We start from the raw sequence: 20,636 nt of genomic DNA, 5'->3' as shown, positions 1-20,636 counted from the left end.
TCTTGTGATGTCGTGATTTTAACGAACTGAAAATTAAATTTAGCAATAATTGTTTATAAATGTAATAAAAAGAATAAGAAATCTCAGCAGTTACTAGACAATTTTATGATTAAAATTCGAATGAAATAATTTTATCGAAATTTCCTGACCAAATAATATTGCCATCTGGCAACACTCTTGTTGATTGTTATGAACTAGCCGCGAGGTGGCAAGCCCATAACGTTATTGTTGCAACACGTGTTGAAGCCTGTCCTGGGTCTTGACTGTTTTTATTCAACCAAACAAGTGGACAAGCAAACAATTATTGACTCACCAATATGGGTAAACCAAAGAAGGCCAATGTGGCAACAATAAAGAATGTCAGCCTGGAGAAGCAAATTACAGAGGGTAAAGTTTCCAAATCGAAAAAGGACAAAGTCAAATTGCGTACTGAAGAGTCACCGGTAATAAACAAGAATTGAATTCTATCCTTATGGTATTTACAAACACACAACTCTTCTCCCTCAATGTGTATAGAATATAGATGCCAAGAGTAGTCAAAAAATTTTGGCAGCAGCCAAGTTACAACAATTGGAGCTGGACGAGGAGAACTTTCCCAGTTTGGTTACACCAAGAAAAGTGAATTTTAATTTGTGTAAGTCAAACCGCATCTTTGATCCTTCTGTGCAGAAGTAATTTCTGATTCTAATATTTGTAGCTGATGGACATCAGGCTGGTGATGTGGTGGAAGATGTGAATGAAACTGATTTTATGGCCGATTTAGGCATGGATGATGAGGATGTAGCCGCCTTTGAACGTTTCCAGCAACATTCAACGGACTCACATGAGGGCAAACGTACCTTGCATCTATCCAAAATGATAATGCAAAAGATTCAAGAGAAAGAAGCCGATATACATACGAAAATTTCTGATGAGGGCTCTCTTAAAATCGAAGAGATTGATCCAAAAGTGAAAGAAATGTATGAAGGAGTGCGAGATGTACTGAAACGTTATCGTAGCGGCAAAATTCCGAAGGCCTTCAAAATTATACCGAAACTAAGGAATTGGGAGCAAATTCTATTTATCACAGAGCCACATAATTGGACAGCAGCTGCCATGTTTCAGGGCACACGAATCTTTTGTTCGGTTCTCTCGCAGGCAATGGCTCAGCGTTTCTATAATTTGGTCCTATTGCCTCGTATTCGTGATGATCTATGCGAATACAAGAAGCTTAATATGCATCTATATAATGCTCTGAAGCGGGCTCTCTTCAAACCAGCAGCCTTTATGAAGGGAATAATTCTGCCCTTGCTCGAGGCCGGTGATTGTAATCTCCGCGAGGCCATTATCTTTGGCAGTGTGGTGGCACGTAGTTCCATACCTGTGCTTCATTCCTCTGCCTGTTTATTGAAAATATGTGAGATGAGTTATTCAGGCGCGAATTCAATATTTATACGTTACTTCCTTGATAAGCGTTATGCTCTGCCATATCGTGTCGTCGATGCGGCTGTTTTTCATTTTCTACGTTTCGAGACCGACAGACGTGAGTTGCCAGTACTATGGCACCAAAGTTTGCTAACTTTTTCCCAGAGATACAAGAATGATATATCCTCCGAGCAAAAGGAGGCCCTGCTGCAGCTATTAAAGTAAGTTGTTGATTATGATGATACGATCTTATTATTAATTTCAAAATTAACCTTTTGAAAATTGCAGAAAGAAATCTCATCCGAAAATTACAGCAGATATTAGACGGGAATTGCAATCCGCCCATTGCCGGGATGTCGAAATGATGGAGACCGATAACAAAATGGCCCAGGAGCCCATACAAATGTACACAGATGCCGATGTGGGCTATGAGGGTTAAGAAACTATAGATTCAAGAGTTCATTATAGAATTGTTATGTAAATACAAAAAAAAAAATACCTATCTGCTTATATATTTATTCTCTTTAATTAACAAAGTTTAATAGTTGTGTCCAAACTTGTATTCCAGCCCAAGTAAATCCTTAATTTCCATTTTGAAGGTTTCACTTGGAGTCTAGATCGATCCATCGGATATATACTTTTTATCCTTGTCATTAAAAACAATAAATTTTCTGGAATTTTCAAATTGTTTAATATCAAAAGGAAGAGGAATGGACAGAAAAGAAGTGAAAAAAAAAACAATTGTTTTTACAGCTTTTGCAGAATTTCAATTTTAATTGTAATAATTCTTAAATATTTTCATGTTTTTAGTTTTGTATTTTTTTCTCTTTTGCTTAATTATGTTTCCTGTAACCAAAAATGTTTCTAAAAAGTGGCATTTTCGTTACTTCTTTTTGTTTGTTTGTTTTTGTTTTTTTATATTTTTTTTTAGTCTCTATGTATTGTTTCGTTAATCTCACTCCAACATTTTGTTTTGTTTTTGTTTTTTTAGTTTTAAGGGCATACATATATGTGTATATATATATTAACTACTGTGGACCATTTTCGTTTTTGTTTTCTTTTTATTAGAAAGCAAAGCAAAATGTTTTGTTTTCGTTTTTGGTGATTTACTCAAATGAAATTAAGCAATTCAAAGAACAAATATTTAGATTACTCATTGGTCCGAAAGTGTTTTGAAAGGTTGTTGTTAGGTGTGTGTGTGTGTGTGTGTTTTTTTAAATTTTAATTATAACATTTGTTTCGATTTCCATTTGTTTTTGTGTTTTGGTTTAATATAGTATATGGTTCCGCAACCTAATTAACAATAATTAAACGATATGTTAGACCATTTTGAATGGCATTTTCATGTTCATCTCTTTTTAACTTTCTCATTTTTCTAATGTTTTTTTTTCGTCTTCAAAATTTTTTTGTATTGAAACTAGTTTAAAGAGTTTTCAGGGATAGGAAGATGGGATAGGGGGGGAAGGAACTACTAAATTGTTGTTGTTATTGTTGTCGTTGTTTTCGATGTTGTATAATGTATAACAAAAAATGAATTCATAACGGGAATTATCGTTGATCCCAAAAACTGATATGCCGTTTGATTTGATTTTCAAAAAGCTACAACCATTTAACAAGGCCAACCATGTGTATGAGATGAGGTGATGCCAAAGGGAGATGAAATGTTCAAAATTTACTCCCAAAAGTATGCAATAGTCTAATATTTGAAAAGCCATGATTGCCTAATTAGCATTTCTTTTACTGCCTATAGCATACTTTAAGGGGTACATTTGTGTGTATATATGTATACATAGAAATATATGTATATCTATGTAGAGACTGAGAGAGCCAACAAAAAACACGGCCTTTGTTTTTGACATTTTATGATCTAAAAAACATTTGCAAAATCAATTTGATCGACTTTTATAATATAAATATTATTCACGTACGCCCTTAATACTTATTGTTAGTATGTATGTATGTTTTCGTTTTAAGTGTTTCTCTGTGTGTGTTTGTGTGTTTTGCTTTAGTACATATTACTTAATCTTACTAATCAGTTAATGCTATGTATATTTTTTGTTTTTTTTTTTTATGTTAAACAACCCATGATTAGAGTAAAAGTTTTGAAAATGCAATCCTGGACAAGATTCTTATCATTTTTTTTGTTTTTTTTTTTTGGTTTGGCATATGCATTTCCCTTTTTTTATATGTATATATCTAGAATGAAATTGGTTTTGGTTTTTGGAGACATGAATGTTGTCATCGTTGGAATTGGAGAGGCCTGACCATAGCATAGAGCATATTATATATGTAGACTATGAAAAACACAACCATAGTTAGGGGAATGTTGGCTCTATAGGTGGAACCACTCGCATGTTGCATGGCGGCTGGTTCCTCACCTTCAACAAAACAATAATGAAAGTATGTTAATCGAGACAACCAGAAGAACTGGCTATGCTCTTACCATTTAGCACATGGACCACAACTGTTTCAGTTATATCATTGCCCAGCATACAAGTATAATTTCCGGTATCTTGTCGATTCGCATTTGCTATATAGAGACGACTTAGGGCACGTCCCGGCAGCATATCCGTTTTAACACTGATTTATCATAGCTTAGAGATCAGTTTATAGATTGATTGGTGTAATAGATTATTTACCTGATGCCACCACGACTGGTATCATAGTTAAGGAGCCGTACACCATGTCGCCAGGTGATATAGGACGAAGGATGCGGAATTTTTGATATCACACACTGCAACTCAATGGTGCTGCCCGCTTTATAATATTTCTCCGGTGTGGCTGATCCCCGTTCATCAAGAATTTCCACATGAGGAACTGATTGAAAGGCAATAAAAAATTATATTAAACTTTAAATATATCTCAACAAAAGGGAAGTCGTTCTCTGAATTTCAAATTCAAGCCTGAATCTTTATATATTAAGAGTAACCGATGGAAGTATTAGGCCTTATCAGATTTAGGGAGGAAATGAAACAATTTCGTTGCCAAAAATCGAATTCATAAAATATTAAAGTATTAACTTATTGACTTCTATTGATGGCAAAATATCACAAATTTTTAGAATTTTGCGTTAAGGCAGAACATTTAGTCTTGCCATTTTGTTAAATTTCGATATTTTTTAAAGATTTTAGTTTATGGAATGCCGAAATCTCATCTAGTTTAATCATATATTCATAATTTGTCGTTTTAGAGTCTTATTAGGTCAGAATTGTGAAATTCCTGCAAAATTCTGGCAGATTTTTTTGGTCGTTTAACCCCAAAAGCACGCAATGGAAAAATTCGAGTTTCTGTTAGGTTTTACATACCAATAATAGTTAAGTATACCAATAACACCAATGGCGGATGTGAGGAGACCTGACACTCATATGGACCCTCATCTCGTTCATTGGCAAATTGGATAAGGAGTTTCCAATCATTTGGCTCTTCAAATTCCAAGGAATAACGCGAATCACCGCTATAGGTATGCTGGCCAAAGGTAATCAAGGTGAGATCCTCACCCCGTCTACGCATCCAGGACACTGTCTTGCCTTGGAGATCATTGACACGGCAATGCAAATAGACATTCGATGATAGTTGAGTGCTTATATTAACTGTTGTATAGGGATCGGCAAAAAATGGGAATGGTTCGTGTGTTGTGGTCTCTGTAACCTCCAGTTCCTCATCTTCGGGTGTATCTGTGAATGGCGATGAGAACTCTTGCCAGAAATTTTTGGAAATGTATCGAATGGATCCCCAGCCCGTGGACGTTTTACTGCCGGAATAAGAAAAAGCAATGTAATGGGTAATTAATGTATTTGCATATAGGAATTGAACATGTACATATGTATGTGTGTTTGTTTGCCTTACTTACATGTGGTTGAGGTTGAGCCAGAACCGATATGATGTAGGGATGAATATATAATTGCAAGTATCCAAAATAATCTTGATTTCATTACTGTCCTTGGCAATAAAGAATATAATTAGATTAAAATATATATAAATTTATGTATATTCGTGTATGTGTGCGTGTGTGTATGTGTGTGTGTGTGTGTGTTTGGGGTTTGTGGGTGGCCTTAGGACTTACCGCAAAATATGCAAATACACATAGATGCACTTGAATATAATTCTCGTTATTTGTATCTAACTGCATAAGCGTGCCATTACGAGTTTTGGCATTAGCAGCAGTTTCATTGCAAACACAAAAAGAATCCCCTTTTTATCGATTCCTATTTAAAGTTATTTTGTGGTCGTGAGCATTTTGACACTTTTGCTTTTGCCTTGCTTCTTTTTGTGTGTTAGTCCGCTATGTAAAGCTTAATTAAATCTCCAAAATACTCCCTTAAGACAAATGTAAATCCGCATTTATTATTTGAATTTTTTCTGCGTTTTGCTTCTTTTTTTTTGCGCTTGCTTTGCTTTGTTTTTGTTGATTTTTTTAAATTCTTTTTTAGCTCGGAATGCTGCTGCTAATACTGAAACTGCTGAGAGATGCTGAAAGGATGACCAACAATTCCGCAAATGTAGGTCAGGGTACGATATGCGCATGGCCAAATATCATCATATTGCAGCTTCAGCGTCTGCTTTGGGGCATTCAGATTTCTCGCTCTCTAACACTGTATATGTTTGTTGGTTATCTTGGTTGCCATTACAAATTTGAAAATCCTGGGGATTACCGAATTTGATAGATTGACTGCAACTTTTTCTATGCTATTTTGACTTTATATAAGTTAATTGAGAGTTTAATAGGTATAATGAAAATCTCTTTGAAATCACTGATAAATGTATGATATTTAATTAGTTTGATTAATTCAAAAAAATGTCTTGTAATTAAAGTCAAATTTCAAAAGAAATGTCTACAAATTAATGAAAAATTGTGGCATCTTTTCGGCGTCTAACCCCAAATCTATGCAATGCATTTGTCAATTCATATCAAAGAGCCTTTAAAAGAATTACAGAATATTTATTAGCATCATAAAAGCTTCTTGAAAAATTCGATTTTCTAGTATTCCATTAACCGTTAGGAAAATTTAAATTTGCATAATGAAAAGTGAAAGTTCGAATGAGTTTTTAACTTCTTTAATGACAATCGAATTCGAGTTTCCTAACAGATTTTTTAAATGTAAATCTAAATAGATTTTGTAGAAAACAACAACTAAATCTAGTAGGCTCTACAAAAAACGTTTTATTTATTTCAGTTCTAATATTATTTTTAAGCGTCTCATCTACACATACATATGGATATTCAGCATATTCAGTGATTTACACTTCGAAATTTTGTTTAACGTGCAGTGTATTTATTTATGTGGTGACCGCTTCCTGCGCATGTGCAGTCCGTGTTTTGAGAGAGTGTAAGTGAGTAGTACAGCATGAGAGCCAAAATCCATGGAGCAGCACAGTTGTCGGCGTAAATAAGCGCATATGGTTTGCCATATTGTTCTATCATGCAAAATGGTAGGCATAGTTTTCATTCGAACTGTGCCCGCATAAAGCAGAGCACATGTAGCGACCCGCCCTTATCTTTTTAGTGGTGGTGCGATATGATTTTTTTTTTTCAAAATCGGCCCATTCGAATGGGGAGGACTGAGGCATTTGAGAGCACGAGTTTAACACACACAGACGGAATGACATAAGGTGGCGCGACGCTATACACACACACACACATACAACTACATGCAAGCATAGAGTAAATTTAAAGAACCGTTCATTTTCATTTGTATTGCTGCCGCCGCCGTCTGTGACAATTGTCATTCAATACAGTTTTTGCTTATTCCCTACAATTTTTGTGTAGTTTTTTCCATTAGTTTCGTTTCTGTTCTCTTATTTTTTGTGGTTTGTCAAACGTTGGTCATCGATGAATTAATGCTTTGCATATTAAACATCAACAGCAGCAGCAAAAATTGAAAAATCATTTTCGAATTCCACATACCCCAATAAGAACGGTAGAGGGGAATAGTGAATACGACGCCGACAGCGAAAACGACGCCAACGCCAACGACGACGACGCCGGCAACGCTTTACACAGCGGACAAAAGAAACAACGCGAATTTTAATCAGAAGTTAAACGGAGCCAATAGAGGCTAGTTCTAAGTAAATTTCCTTCGCAATCCCCCACACGTCGTCATGGAAGAGAATTCACGTATGTTGAGCCTACTGGGCGGATTGGCCATTAGCATTGTGGGATTCCAAATATGCCGAAAAGTTCTGCCGTGGTTTTATGTGAATATTTTGGGACCCAAGCTAGTGGGCTCCTCGGTCAATGTTGCCAAAATGGGTGAATGGGCTGGTGAGTGAGTCAGATGGAGGTTATAAAAAAATTCCAATTGATAAGCATTTCGATACTGTTTTATTATTATTTCAGTTATTACCGGCTCCACCGATGGCATAGGCAAGGCATACGCCAAGGAGGTTAGTATAACACTCGCACCTAACGGGATTATCGAAAATATTGGATCACATTCATCAAAAAACTCAAATTTATCGCATTTCAGGGAATACAATTAATCAATTCTGCCAAAGAAATTAATACGTATGCTTAGTTATTTCTTAATCAGAGTTCAGGTAGCTATAAAATGACTTGCCAATAGAAAAAATATTGTAATTAGCAAACTATTGTCGTTGAACTTAAATTTAAAAACAGAAAAAAAAGCAATGACTTGTCTTTTGCTTGTGCGAAATTCACTTTTGCTGACATTACTTGACATTATTGCCTCATACATATATGTACATACATATATATACTGACAATCCTATTTACCCAATTGCACTTTGAAATCAATCTGAAAATATCGTCTTTAACTCTCGACACGCTCAGCTAAAAATTATTTGCATACAATATTTCTCCTAATTATGTTGACATTGCAACAAATGTAGCAAAACAAAAAAAAAAACAAAGGGAAATTTATTTATTTATTATTATTTGAACTTTCGCTTTGACAGCGTTTTACTTACAGTAATTATTTAACTTAGTTAATGGGGCTGTAAAGCGAAATTGGATGCATTCAAATTTTCGGTAACTAATTTGTAGATAATTAAAAAAACTTAAAAGCTATCTTTAAATATTACATTTCCAAAATGTACATATGTATATTAAATGTTCATAGGGGGCAACAGCTAAAAAATTATTTTCAAAACCTTTCGTTTACTAGATTGAAACTCAAATACGCAGAAATGTCATCCTTCTACCAACAAAGTCAGTTTCCTTATAAATGTTTTGAATTTGTATTTTTTTATCAATATCCACGGATTGCTTAAGCAAATGATGGCTCCCCACCTCGGTTCGATTCTCTATGCATATACATGTAGTCATTAAAAGTATATAATGTGCGTTGCCTACTTAAGTATTCTATTCAGTGTCTTGAGTGGGGGGGGGGGCAACGACTGAAGTCGAAGCTTTTTTTCAAATATTCATTTCTTATCTTTTGCAGTTGGCACGTCGTGGTCTAAAACTAGTGCTGATCAGTCGATCTCTGGATAAACTGAAGGCTGTGGCTAAAGAAATTGGTAAGAATTGGTTACCAAAACTTTAACCATTAACCATTCAACCACTTATTATGGCCTACTTACAGGCGATGCTTATGCTGTTGAGGTACGCATTATCGATGTGGATTTCAGTGGCGGTGTGGAAATCTATCAAAGGATACGCGAACAGACAGCTGGTCTGGACATTGGTGTCCTTGTGAACAATGTGGGAATCAGTTATAGCCATCCGGAATACTTTTTAGATTGCTATACTGCTGATCCGAAATTCTTGCGCAGTATTGTTGCTGTCAATATCCATTCGGTGACCCATATGAGTGCCCTGTTTTTGCCCGGTATGATTGCTAAACGCAAGGGTGTGATTATAAATATCTCATCGACAGCTGGTGTGATACCGAATCCTTTGCTGAGCTTATACAGTGCAACCAAGGTATGGCTAAACTAGGGAAATTGCCTTAAATCTTTAAACGAAATGTTTCCTTTTCAGTCATTTGTTAACAAATTCAGCGATGATCTGCAAACCGAATACAAAGAGCATGGTGTTATTATCCAAAGTGTACAGCCTGGTTTTGTAGCCACCAATATGAGCAAGATACGTAAGGCGAGTGTGTTCGCTCCCTCACCTGACACGTATGTAAAATCTGCACTCTCCACACTTGGCTTTGCCACACAAACCGCTGGATATCTACCACACGCCTTGCTTCAACTGGTCATCCATTTTACAGAGGCCCTATTCGGGGAACAATTTGCCCGGAACATTGTGCTTAAGAATATTCTGGGTACACGCAAGCGGGCCCTGCGTCGACGCGACAAGGAGCAATAACCACTCAAACATACTCGTTTCAGTTTATAATTATAGAAGCCATTCATGTGGGGTTGCGGGAGCATTTTGCTTTAATGTATTCAATTACAATTATAACAATTGTAATTTGACCTTACCCTGGACAGAGAGAAAGCTAGCTAAAGAGAACGTTGCTATTCATCTTTGTTCAATTTTCATAATGTGTGTGTCATACCAAAAAAAAAAAAAAAATAACAAAACTATACCAAAACAAATTATAAACCAATATTAAAAACATTAGTTTTTATCACAAACTAATAAATTGGAAGAAATTTTAAAATTTAACAGTTAATTGTGTGTATTTCAATGAATATAAATTTCTTTAATTCGCTAACGTATTTTATTTGTTATTTTAAATTCGATAACTAACGATGCATTCGATAAGGCCATTTCCGGCGTTCGCTCAGTTTCAGGACTTGTGTGAGCGGCGATTTCTATTGCTCTAGCGGTAAACATTTCAGTTTATTATTTATTTTGTTTAGAATTTATGGAATTAGCGCTATTTTTAAGAAATCTGCTACACAACCATGAGTCAGAATTCACAGCAACCCCCGATATTATCTTTTGCGTGTATTTGTATGTATATCGATAGTTATATTTTTGCATCTCTAATGGATACACTTGGCCAAAGAACAGATTTCTCTTGTTCTTTCGAAATTATTTAATATATATTTTTTAAGATTGTACATGAATTGAGTGACAGATGGAGTTTATAACTGAAATGAAAGATACCATCTAATTCGCATGATAAACATTATATATGTATAATTAACTGCGCATCAGGAGCAGAAGGAGCATCATTAGGTTCAGCATTAGTGATAATAACAACAACAGCTAAAACAATAACGTCACTCTCGCTCTCTCGTTTCCCTATCTCCCTCACGCTGATGCTCTCTCTTGACAGTAATCAACGTTTCTTGTTTTGATTCCTTTCGGCGTCATTTAGCATTTTTGATAAGAGCGATTGAAGGGGAGTGCAAGAACGGGAGCGGCCTCGGCGAATTGTGTATGGTGTTATCATTCGTGAATGTGTCTACTCCTCCCCCCTGCCACTACGTGAACCGCGCCCTTCCACAGATTTTCTGTTGATGAGTGGTGGCAACCAACTTGTTGCGGGGACCGGGACAACTACGATTGCCTATGTGATATTGATATTGATTTAATATATATAATTTTGTCATTGAAATCGACAGATGGATGGACACATGTGCATGTGCTTCCAAAAGGGGGAGGATTGGTGGCAATTTGTTTAAAAAAAAAAAACAAAAAAGTCAAAATTAAAAATAAAACTATTATTAACATCAGAGGCTAAAACGACGCGAGACGCGATATTGCGTTGCAACGACAACAATAACAACAATAATAACAACTACGGACGGCAGCGGCAACGGAAACGGAGGCGGCGACGACGACGACGTCAAAAATGTTAAGAGAACTCATCAAATATTCAAAAGCGAAAAAGGGCGAACAATCACAAAACGAAGAAGACTAGATAGAACTTGGGTGGAACACAGTATTGAATCAACAACGACGACAACGTCCCAGTTGCGGTCCGACAAACGATTGGACAACAACGGAACCGAAACGGAAGCAACAATAAAAGTAGAAGAAAACATAACTAAAATAAACGTAGAAAGGAATAGGAATAGGAAAAGATAAACGCGCCGGTGCCGAAATGGAAAGTGGCCAACGACGCCGCCTGCCGCTATTTCCCATAGAGCCAGAGCCGCCCACGTCGCCTACGCAGCGGCTCACATTAATAGCTACACGGTAAGTCAAGGTGCTCAAGTGGGTGGGTTTAGGTGGGTGGTATGTAAACTGACCATTTGGCTGCCATCTGTCATGGTTATTAATAGATATATGTCTATACATAAAGTCATATGTATATATGTACTTCTCTACTTATAAGTGAAAACCATTTGCCTCTGTCTATAATTGTGATCTGTGAATGATTCCTTTCTGACTACATATGTTTTTTTCCAATCCAAGCTTGCTACGTGCATTGCAATTAAACTGGAGGATTATCATTTCCGGCATCACATTGACCCTGTTGGCCGTCATCTGGTATTATCCCACATTCTTCTTATTCTTTGCTTTTGTCCTCTACTCCCTGGTGCTGGTCTTCGCGGGTAAGAAAATAACTAAATAAAGGCACAAAACAAAAACAAAAATTATATTTCTATATAGTTCCTACACTTTGTATTCCAACATTAGCATGGGCGTAGCTTGAGATATCGTCTAAAGTAGAACAAACGGGTCAATATGAAATAATTCTTATCAAAATTTCTATGAAATCAAAGAGAAGAAGAAACTTATGACCAGGGGCAACAATTATCTATGTACACACATAAACTTAAGCGATCACAGGATTTTAAAATTAACGACTTATTCTAAGTCTCTTCTAGCTGGTGAAACAAAAGTTTTAAGATTATATTATTTTGTTTTGTAATTGGCTTTTGGGAACATTTTATTTACGCTACGTCCATGGATGGATAACGATTGATTTTAATATGCCATATCTCACGCTTTGCTATTGCTATAATTCTTATTATTATTATTCTTATTTTTATTTTCATTATGGTTTATCGATACAGGTGTCGGTTAATTGATGATTGCTTAGTTCCAGTGAAGCGTCTAATTAAAAATAATAAGAATATCACTGCCTTATTTACGTACCTAATATAAAACAATATTTATCTATTGTATTCTTTATTATTTAATGTTTATTTACACAGCTGTCGCTGGCACCGTCTATGTACATTATATATTTACCACCAATGAGCCAATCAAACCGAGCCGTGTGCCCTCTAAACTCCTCTACAATGCCACCAAGTAAGTGGGAGAAGGAAGGAAGAAAGTAAAAAAAAAAAAAAAATAAAATTGAATCAATTAACAATTTAATCATATAATTTATTCAAAAACGAAAACAAGAAATTAAGTCAATTTCAATTCAATTGAGAAAGAGCCCAAACAAATCAAAAATGTATACTTTAAAAGAAAAAGTAGAAAATTTATGGATTAAGATATTATTTAGATTGATTGAGATACGTATATATGTACATATATAAGCTCTATAGTTCAATTTCTTTGTTCCCAGGAGCAACATATTCGATTTGCCAAAACCCATCAAGAATCCTTCAAATCTACCATTGATATTCGATAAGACAGTTGATCTGCAATTACAGCAAATAATTGAATATGTGCTGCGTGATTTCATGTTACCTTGGCTGGGGTAAGTTTTACTATTTAACGATTAACCAAAGTAACTAAATGTGATCTCCGACTAGGTATGTGGTAACCAAACCGAAACTAATTAACGATGTTATACGAGAGGATTTATGGAATGCCATACAGAAGATCCATGAGAGAGCATCCAAAATGGATGCAGCCAAGATAATAGCTGTAGATATGGTAAATCGTGTGACTGTACATTTGGAAAAGATACGCATAGCCGAGGCCAGAGCGTAAGTTGTAGAAAAGGAAACCGACAAATTGAAATTAAATACTTTGATTCATGCAGTTTGGAGACAAACACCGCACCAATTTTTAGTACCAATTCATATCTGGTTGATGAAGAACGTGAAATGGAATTTCTGCGAAAACTCTGTGAGATTATGGTAATATTACTCCTACCAAGGGGATATTCCCTGCCGCCATTGAAGGTATTGCTTAGCGAGATTTTGTCGTACAAGAGTAAGTCAAATAACAAAAATGCAAACGAATTGAAATTGATTTTGCATCCTTTTTGTATTTCAGTTTTCTTTCCCATGATTAAGATGTTAACCGCCCCGGATTATATCAATCAGAAGGTGGTACAAAATATAGAGACACGTTTAGCAGCAGCGGCAATGAGCAAACGTAGCTATGAATATGCAGCGAGTTTTGAGGATTTTCTAAAGATAATTAACAATTCGGGCAATTTGGAAGATCTGTCATTGATGCGCAAGAGTATTGTTAACGATTTGATGCATGCCACAACCATGCAGAATTTGCAACGTGCCAAAGGTCTTGATCCTGACCATGAGGATACGCATTCACTTTCCAAATCTGAGTTAACCGCAGCCATTAGGCTGAAACGCTATGTGCAGCAATTGACCTTTGCCAAAGCTCAGTGTGAGAAGAATTTGTCGAAATTTGGTTGGAATGGCAACTACTCAAGTGATATAGTAAGCATACTAAGACTTAATTTTTGGAAAATTTACAATTCTCGTTTTGATGTAGGATCTAACATTGGTGGAAATACTCAATACAACTGTGGGGCGACGCTACTTCACTTTGTTTCTGGAGCCTTTAAACGCGAGTGCTCTTATTGGATTCTATTTGGCTGTAGAGGAAATAAAGCATGCCCACAAATCGGTGACCCATCAGTTGGGCACAGAGATATTTTACACTTACATACGAGTGCCCAAGCCGGAAATCCATATTGATAAGCATGAACGCAAATTGATTGAAACATTCCTGCTGGGCGATGCTGGACCTGATATATTCTTTGAGATTCAGCGTAATATCTTACGCACACTAGAGGATAAATATTATCCGCCATTTGTGTTGAGTGAACAATATCGACAGCTTAAAGAGGCATTGGACTCGAACGAATTTAATGATCCCACCTTATTGATCTCCATTGGAGAGACGGAGGATATGCATTCTCTCATTGCTGACATTGGCGGTGGCAACGATGGTGTCCACAATGATGGTGGTGTGTCTGGTGGCAATGGGGCCGGCGGTGCCATTGATGTAGCTGCTCATACATCATATGCCCGTAAGAAGTTAGAACAAATTCAAGAGCGCATCGATAAAAAGCAGTTGGCTTTGGATGCTCTTAAATACTCGGTGAAACCAGAATCGAAGGTCCTCTCAATACTGGAGAAGGAAATGGAATGGCTGAAAAGCGAGAAGCGGCAAACAGAGGCACATTTGAGGCGCACAGATGCATGGACGGAGCATCTGGGCAAATGGAAGGCAACTATACAAAGTGTGGAAATGTCCGATGAGAAGGAATTGCTTCAATTTATGATATTGGTTCATGTCGATGAAGATATAAATGCGCCCCATTCGAATTCATCAACCGCAATAAAGAATGGTGGTCCGGACGGTGGAGATTCTAAGCCCCAGAAGCGTCCATCTGGGATATCTAGCGGATGGGTGGTAATGCGTTCCCTGAATCAAGTTCATGTAAGTGCCACAAGGGAAACGCATTTTTCTGTTGTGTTTTGACTTATATTTCCAATTGCAGGAACTGCAACGTAAGCTGCGCCATGTTAGCTCGAACCTGAAAACCTTGGATTTGCCCACCAATTTTAAGTTTTTCTTTCTGAAAAGCGCCGATAGGCATGGCCAAGAGAAGGCTAAAGGTCAAATACAAAAGTTTCTTAATGTGAGTTGTTTTTATCATACTCTATGAAGTTCGTTCTTATAAGTTTCATGCATTTTGTCTATGTTTTGCAGTTCATTTTGGAGGATGATCACTTAAATGGAAGCGAAGCTATTTATACCTTTCTTAGTCCCAGTTCGGATCATTTAAAGCAATCGCTGCCATCACCAAAGAAATCGAAATTCTCACTTTCCACCCTCTTTAAGAGCGATGCTGCCAAATCGGCTCATGAGACAACAAACCGTGCGACAGATCCCTTTTGGGGTTTGCATCGTGATGATGATGATATCTCCACCTATTTAGAGGGCAGTGGCGGTGAGTCCGGAAACAATGATAGCAAATTGCTGACTGATATCGATAGCAGCAACAAGGATAGTATAGCAGAACCACTGTATGCTCTAATGGGTGAAATATTCGATATGGGCGGTGTATTTAAATGGCTGCGCAAGAGCATTATATCATTTGTCCAAATCACCTACGGCAGGACCATAAACCGTCAGATTCGAGAATCGGTGGCGTATCTCTTTGAAGAGTCCATGTTGCACAACTATTTCTCAGCCATATTGAAATCATTTTGGCCAGGCGGAGTTTTGGCGTCTGCCTATCCCATGCGTTCCGATGATATGAAAGAGATGACCACAAATGCAGCTAAAGCTCTACTCACAGATCACATACCTGAAGTTCTATGCAATCTAGTTGGTGCCCAGGCAGCCAAGCGAGGTGTCCTGAAAGTCTTTGATGCTCTACAAAATCCCAACTATAATAAGCAGTTGTTCTATGTAAGATTTTTTAATTGGATTCCATGACTGTTATTCAAAATGTTTGGCATGTTTCAGGAACTTTTGGAGATCTTGATGATTGAATTCTTTCCAGAGATACGCCAGCTAAAGAGCAGTCATGCCAATGGCGGCGGCGGAGCTGGTGGTGGTGGTGGTGGTGCAGGTGGCTCTACCACCAAACTGAATACAGCTACGGCAGGTGCAGCAGCAGCATCAGCAGCCGCAGCATTGGCAGCAGCCACAGCAGCGGCATCTTTGCCATTGCAAAATAGTCATCAGAGTCACAATTCGAGTGGTGCTAGCAGTGCAGCATCAATGGGTGGCGGTGTACAGCAGAATCATGGTTCGACGACAGGTTCCACAGCTGCAGCAACAGCTGTCGGTGTATCCACATCGCATCAGACAACGCACTATCATCATCATCATCACCATCATACGCATCCTCCAGGATATACAGCGGGATCTAAATAGATCCTTAAAAAATCCCCCATCCAATCGAAATTGTATTACAAATGTGAAAAGTCTCTATCTATTTCTCCCCCCGCTCTCTACTACCGTATCTCTGTTTCTTTCTATTTGGTGGCCTTAGTTTATAGGTTAGCAAAACGAGACACTAGCATAGAAAAACCTTTTGATCCTTTGTAAATGAGTTCCCAATTGAATGATTCATTCCTTTCATTCGTGTACAAATCAATGCTAAACTTGTTTCGAGTTGATTTTCCCAAAGACTTGTTCTATTCAGTTTTTGAATATTTTTTAAAAATTGCTTAAATGTGCTATGTATGTATAGTTTTTTAATGGTTTCGGCTTTCCTTTTCTCATGTACGTATTTATGTATTGTTTGTTTGTTTTAATGTCCCTCACATTCAGGTGTTGTACATATTGTATGTAAGCCAGTATTAAGCGTTGTACCAAAATGTTGTTGTTAAACTTTAATCTAGTTTTTAATCCAAAAGTTTTGGGCCCAACATCAAATTACATTCCCTTGATTGTCATGCAGCTATCCATAAAGCCGCCCGCATCTTGTGATTTTAGCAAAAGAAAAAGTGAAAATATGTACCAAATTACTTAAACCAAATGCAAAAACTTAATTCATCCAATTAAAATGTACTCATTAGATATTTGCAAAGAATATGTAGGCGCTTAAACAACTGCAAATATATTATGGATACATGCATACATATTTCTATACTAAAATTTAGATCTATTTATATGTTTGCTTGTATCCTATTTGTATCTGTATTTGGCCTCTGTACAACTTTACTATACGACCAAATTATTTGGAAAAAAAACAAAGAAATAGTGTGAAATGCAAAATAAAAAATGTCTATTTATGTAGTTCTTTTGTAAGAAGATCTTTTAATTTAAATTAGAACACATATTTGGCTTTCAATTGACAAATGAAATGATAAATTCAAATTCACCGATTTGTCTATTGCTCAGAACGCATTAAATTTATCAATTATTTGATTTAATTGCACTGATTTCATATCTATAATAATTGCCGATAAATTTCTACGCATGGCAGCTTGCTTTCTGATAAGCAATTTTACCTCAAAATATTTAAGTAAATATTGCCATTTCAATTTACTTTTCTCTCGATCCAGGAGCACTTGAAATGTTTCTGCATTAAGACCAAGCACATGCTCGGCAACTACACCAGCTAAACGTGCCTCAATTAAGGTGCCCGTGTGATCCGAAAGATGAAGATTGATATTGAAAAAGTGAGCATACCTCACACCGCTATAACACAGGGAGAACTCCAGTTGGCATGATTCGTTTTCGCAGTCACTGCGATTGCCGGGTATAAGACGATGACAGGCCTTGCTGCAAGTAAGGGTTTAGTTTAGGTTTAAGGAAAGTTAAAGAGACAACTTGCCACTTCTTGTTAATGATCATGGCCAGGCCATCGATATCGAATTTGGTGACCATGGCATAGAGAACCGTTGTAAATTGTTCAGTTGCCGCATCACGTAGATCTCCCTCGGCTCGGGCATATATCTGCTTGACTGTCATCTGGTTACGAATTTCCTCCGCTGACGGAAGGCTATTTGAATCGGTTTGGGCTAAGAAATCAAAGCTTTTCAGTGGTGTGACTGCCGCAAAGTTTAAGAGATTTTTTAAGTCGTCACCAGGTGACTGAGGATTCTCATAGATCAACGAACAACTGGAATGTGTGAGAACTGTGCTGCCATAGAATTCAGAATATGATGTACGCACATCGATGAGATACAAAATGGTTTTACGCGGCTGCCAATACTGGGATCGACGTATCCATTCCGGTTGCCAAATGGTAAATATCATACCATCCGGACAGCTGGTATCGATTACAGCCATTTCAAGGCACTGCAGCTTAAGACTGCCATTGCGATGAGCCACTTTGCGCTTAAACTCTCGCACTGGACGCACCGAAGCTACCACCACCAAGAGATCTACATAGGTCCTCAGTTGATCGCCAGCTCCACGAACGTCAGCCAATTTAAGTGCCGAACGAATTGGTTTGTGTGGGACATGTATAAGATTGCGTAATCTCTGTATAGTGGTCGCATCCTCCGGATTATGATGCACTATATAGCCGTGTCCTTCGTTGACGCTCAAGGAACAGCAAATCGTGGCTATTGGCTGATATCGTTGCAGTTGCACTCCCGGCGCCCCAATCAATTGGGTATTATTTGATGTTACTTTGGCACCCACAACGTCTACAATATCCCCTATATTTAGCATGGAATTGTATTCTTCAATACATTGCTTTTGGCCCCAGCAGTTGCAGTTGGTAATATGTTTTTGAGTGTCGCGAAGTGTTAGATTGATCACTCCGCGTTCTTCGCCGTTCAATTTATCTAAAAAGACGTTGGGTGTCGATTTAGAAATAATCAGCGCCACTGTGGAGATGTTGGTCATAAAAGGTTCCATGTCGCCAAGTTTTAATTTATGCGACTTTGAGTTCATTTTTAAAAGATTTATTTAACAGAAAAAACTAACCAAAAGCCGTTAAATTAAATATAACCATTTGATAACACATTTGATAGAAAACGATATGTTATCGATATTTCAACAGGGCCCTGGCACTGTCCATGTTGCCAGATTAAGTGATTTAGCTTCTGGCAACGCTACCAAAAAGTAAGTTGAAAACAAAAACTAATTTACCCAAATTCACATATAAAAAACACAAAAATTGCTAAAACAATATATACAAAAGTGAGTTTATAGATCTAGCCTATCATCCAAGTTGGAAAATATACACGAAGCAAAACAGTTTACATTACACCATGCTGATAGCGATTTCCGTTACGTAATAGTATTCCCAATTTATTTTCGCAAAACTTTCTTTTACAGACCCTATGGGCAGTGGCAGCAATATTGTCACCCAATTGGCAAGAAAGTACGGTGCAGTGATTTTCTTTCCCACTGTGGCAGTTGGTTCCATCTACGCCGATTGGTCGCATACTCGACAGTGGAAGCGCCAGCAACAACAACTGGCACACAGCGCGCAACTAAAAAGCCAAAGCTAAGTTAACGCCAAATCCACAACCTGCACTCAGCATCAACATGGTTCTGGGTCTGGATAAACGAATTCTATGGGCGGGTCTGCCTCTGTTAGGCTTTGCCATTGGCCATTTTCTTGACAAGAAGGAGACGGAGCGTATGACATTGTTCCGGGATAAGAGCGCTTTGTTTGGCCGTCCGGAAGGCAGCGAGAAGCAGGAACCTTCCTGGTGATAAAGATAACTAAACGAAATGTTTTCTTTTTCTTCTCCTAAATAAACTATAGAATTATGGTCAAGTGAATGATGCACATTTCGCCTTGTTATGAAAACTGGAATTGAATAATTATTATTGATTTGTTGTTAAAGACAGGTGATCTTATCTTGGATATTAAATTTATGTCCTGTATCAGCAGCATAGTTCACTGCCAGTTTTTAAGGACTTTAATAACTGACGATATCAGTTATCAGTAACACCAATTCGAATTATTTAACCTATGAACTCTCCTAGTGAAAAACCACGAACACAATGTTGTTTACCTGCGACCAGGATCTTCCGCATGTGATTTATGTGTTTATGAAGGATTGCATCGTGTCCTAGACCATTGTTTGTTTTAAACAAGAAAGCCATAAAACCATCAACATTAACACACACACACACACACACAAAACCGTGCACGCATAAGATAAGCCAAGCGGATAACTGGTTTCTGCTCACCTCTCTACCTGGCTTAAGAGATCACTGCGTGAGAGAGAGAGTGAGAGATAGCCGTAATCCATTTCCTCAAAAATCAAACTAACCGTTAAGTTTAAATTTTGCTGCAATTTTTCGAGAGAGAGAGAGAGAGAGAAATTCAATTTTTATTTTTTTTAACTAAATATAAATATGAAATTTGATCGATTGCATAGAAGGATCGTTTTGGTTTCTAAAAAACATTCTCCACTTTTCCATACAACGGCACACGCCCCAGAAACAAAGAGCCTAAATTGAAATGCCAATGCAACAAAAGTAATTTATTTTTATGGTCAGTGTCTCGAGGTTCCAATGAACAACAATTGCCTCGTCGTGCTGGGCCCAGGCTTATTCGGATTATTTTCCAACGGTTTCTATTTGTACACAAGGCTCTGTGACCAAAGATTCGTTGCGCGCAGCAGGGATTTTGCAGAGTGCGTTGCTTCTAACATGTAATTGTGGTGGTGCGTATAAGTGTGTGTGTGTGGGAGTGTGACAGCATTATTACGGTTCTCAGAACGAAATCAGAAACGAAACCTTGATCAGTGCCGACTCAAAGGCAAGC

At 37.4% G+C, this 20,636-nt stretch overlaps 7 protein-coding genes across 10 annotated transcripts; 5 read left to right on the top strand and 2 right to left on the bottom strand.

Annotated features, from left to right (window-relative positions):
* Positions 1-213: 213 nt before the first annotated feature.
* bys (Bystin) lies at positions 214-1,914 on the top strand. Its single transcript, XM_068302569.1, has 4 exons — positions 214-443; positions 517-634; positions 698-1,625; positions 1,693-1,914. Exons 1-4 carry the CDS (start codon positions 318-320, stop codon positions 1,841-1,843), a joined length of 1,323 nt encoding a protein of 440 aa, XP_068158670.1. The 5' UTR covers positions 214-317; the 3' UTR covers positions 1,844-1,914.
* Positions 1,915-2,227: 313 nt separating this feature from the next.
* dpr14 (defective proboscis extension response 14) lies at positions 2,228-5,866 on the bottom strand. Its single transcript, XM_068302999.1, is given in 7 exon segments — positions 2,228-3,782; positions 3,848-3,984; positions 4,044-4,221; positions 4,710-5,114; positions 5,117-5,155; positions 5,255-5,338; positions 5,468-5,866. Coding segments are annotated over 7 exon segments (1,005 nt in total). The 5' UTR covers positions 5,490-5,866; the 3' UTR covers positions 2,228-3,642.
* Positions 5,867-6,619: 753 nt separating this feature from the next.
* spidey (hydroxysteroid 17-beta dehydrogenase 12 spidey) lies at positions 6,620-9,985 on the top strand. 2 transcript variants are annotated; one of them, XM_068300058.1, is made up of 6 exons: positions 6,620-6,731; positions 7,269-7,666; positions 7,742-7,788; positions 8,808-8,883; positions 8,949-9,289; positions 9,347-9,985. In XM_068300058.1, exons 2-6 carry the CDS (start codon positions 7,504-7,506, stop codon positions 9,680-9,682), a joined length of 963 nt encoding a protein of 320 aa, XP_068156159.1. In that variant the 5' UTR covers positions 6,620-6,731; positions 7,269-7,503; the 3' UTR covers positions 9,683-9,985. The 2 variants fall into 2 exon arrangements, with proteins under 2 accessions (XP_068156159.1, XP_068156150.1); XM_068300049.1 differs by lacking the exon at positions 6,620-6,731 and having other exon boundaries at positions 7,123-7,666.
* Positions 9,986-10,314: 329 nt separating this feature from the next.
* snz (snazarus) lies at positions 10,315-17,191 on the top strand. 2 transcript variants are annotated; one of them, XM_068302790.1, is made up of 12 exons: positions 10,315-10,504; positions 10,894-11,470; positions 11,690-11,829; positions 12,436-12,532; positions 12,798-12,932; positions 12,988-13,164; positions 13,221-13,393; positions 13,457-13,866; positions 13,922-14,875; positions 14,937-15,077; positions 15,149-15,853; positions 15,911-17,191. In XM_068302790.1, the coding sequence occupies exons 2-12, from the start codon at positions 11,376-11,378 to the stop codon at positions 16,322-16,324; spliced, it is 3,441 nt and encodes a 1,146-aa protein (XP_068158891.1). In that variant the 5' UTR covers positions 10,315-10,504; positions 10,894-11,375; the 3' UTR covers positions 16,325-17,191. The 2 variants fall into 2 exon arrangements, with proteins under 2 accessions (XP_068158891.1, XP_068158890.1); XM_068302789.1 differs by having other exon boundaries at positions 10,315-11,470.
* A 101-nt stretch (positions 17,192-17,292) lies between these two features.
* hdm (hold'em) lies at positions 17,293-20,055 on the bottom strand. Its single transcript, XM_068299509.1, has 3 exons — positions 19,879-20,055; positions 17,733-18,693; positions 17,293-17,680 (listed from the first exon to the last, which is right to left on the bottom strand). The coding sequence occupies exons 1-3, from the start codon at positions 19,967-19,969 to the stop codon at positions 17,293-17,295; spliced, it is 1,440 nt and encodes a 479-aa protein (XP_068155610.1). The 5' UTR covers positions 19,970-20,055.
* Positions 18,930-19,365, top strand: LOC137586838 (uncharacterized). 2 transcript variants are annotated; one of them, XM_068303015.1, is made up of 2 exons: positions 18,930-18,973; positions 19,190-19,365. In XM_068303015.1, exon 2 carries the CDS (start codon positions 19,195-19,197, stop codon positions 19,363-19,365), a length of 171 nt encoding a protein of 56 aa, XP_068159116.1. In that variant the 5' UTR covers positions 18,930-18,973; positions 19,190-19,194. The 2 variants fall into 2 exon arrangements, with proteins under 2 accessions (XP_068159116.1, XP_068159115.1); XM_068303014.1 differs by having other exon boundaries at positions 18,953-19,051.
* ND-MNLL (NADH dehydrogenase (ubiquinone) MNLL subunit) lies at positions 19,403-19,642 on the top strand. The gene has a single exon (XM_068303016.1). The coding sequence runs from the start codon at positions 19,403-19,405 to the stop codon at positions 19,571-19,573; it is 171 nt and encodes a 56-aa protein (XP_068159117.1). The 3' UTR covers positions 19,574-19,642.
* Positions 20,056-20,636: the final 581 nt, after the last annotated feature.

Source organism: Drosophila tropicalis, unplaced genomic scaffold (genome assembly GCF_018151085.1).
Source record: "Drosophila tropicalis isolate 14030-0801.00 unplaced genomic scaffold, ASM1815108v1 contig_158, whole genome shotgun sequence".
In the NCBI taxonomy this organism is placed as follows: domain Eukaryota; kingdom Metazoa; phylum Arthropoda; class Insecta; order Diptera; family Drosophilidae; genus Drosophila; species Drosophila tropicalis.
This window is presented reverse-complemented; position numbering and strand designations above follow the sequence as displayed.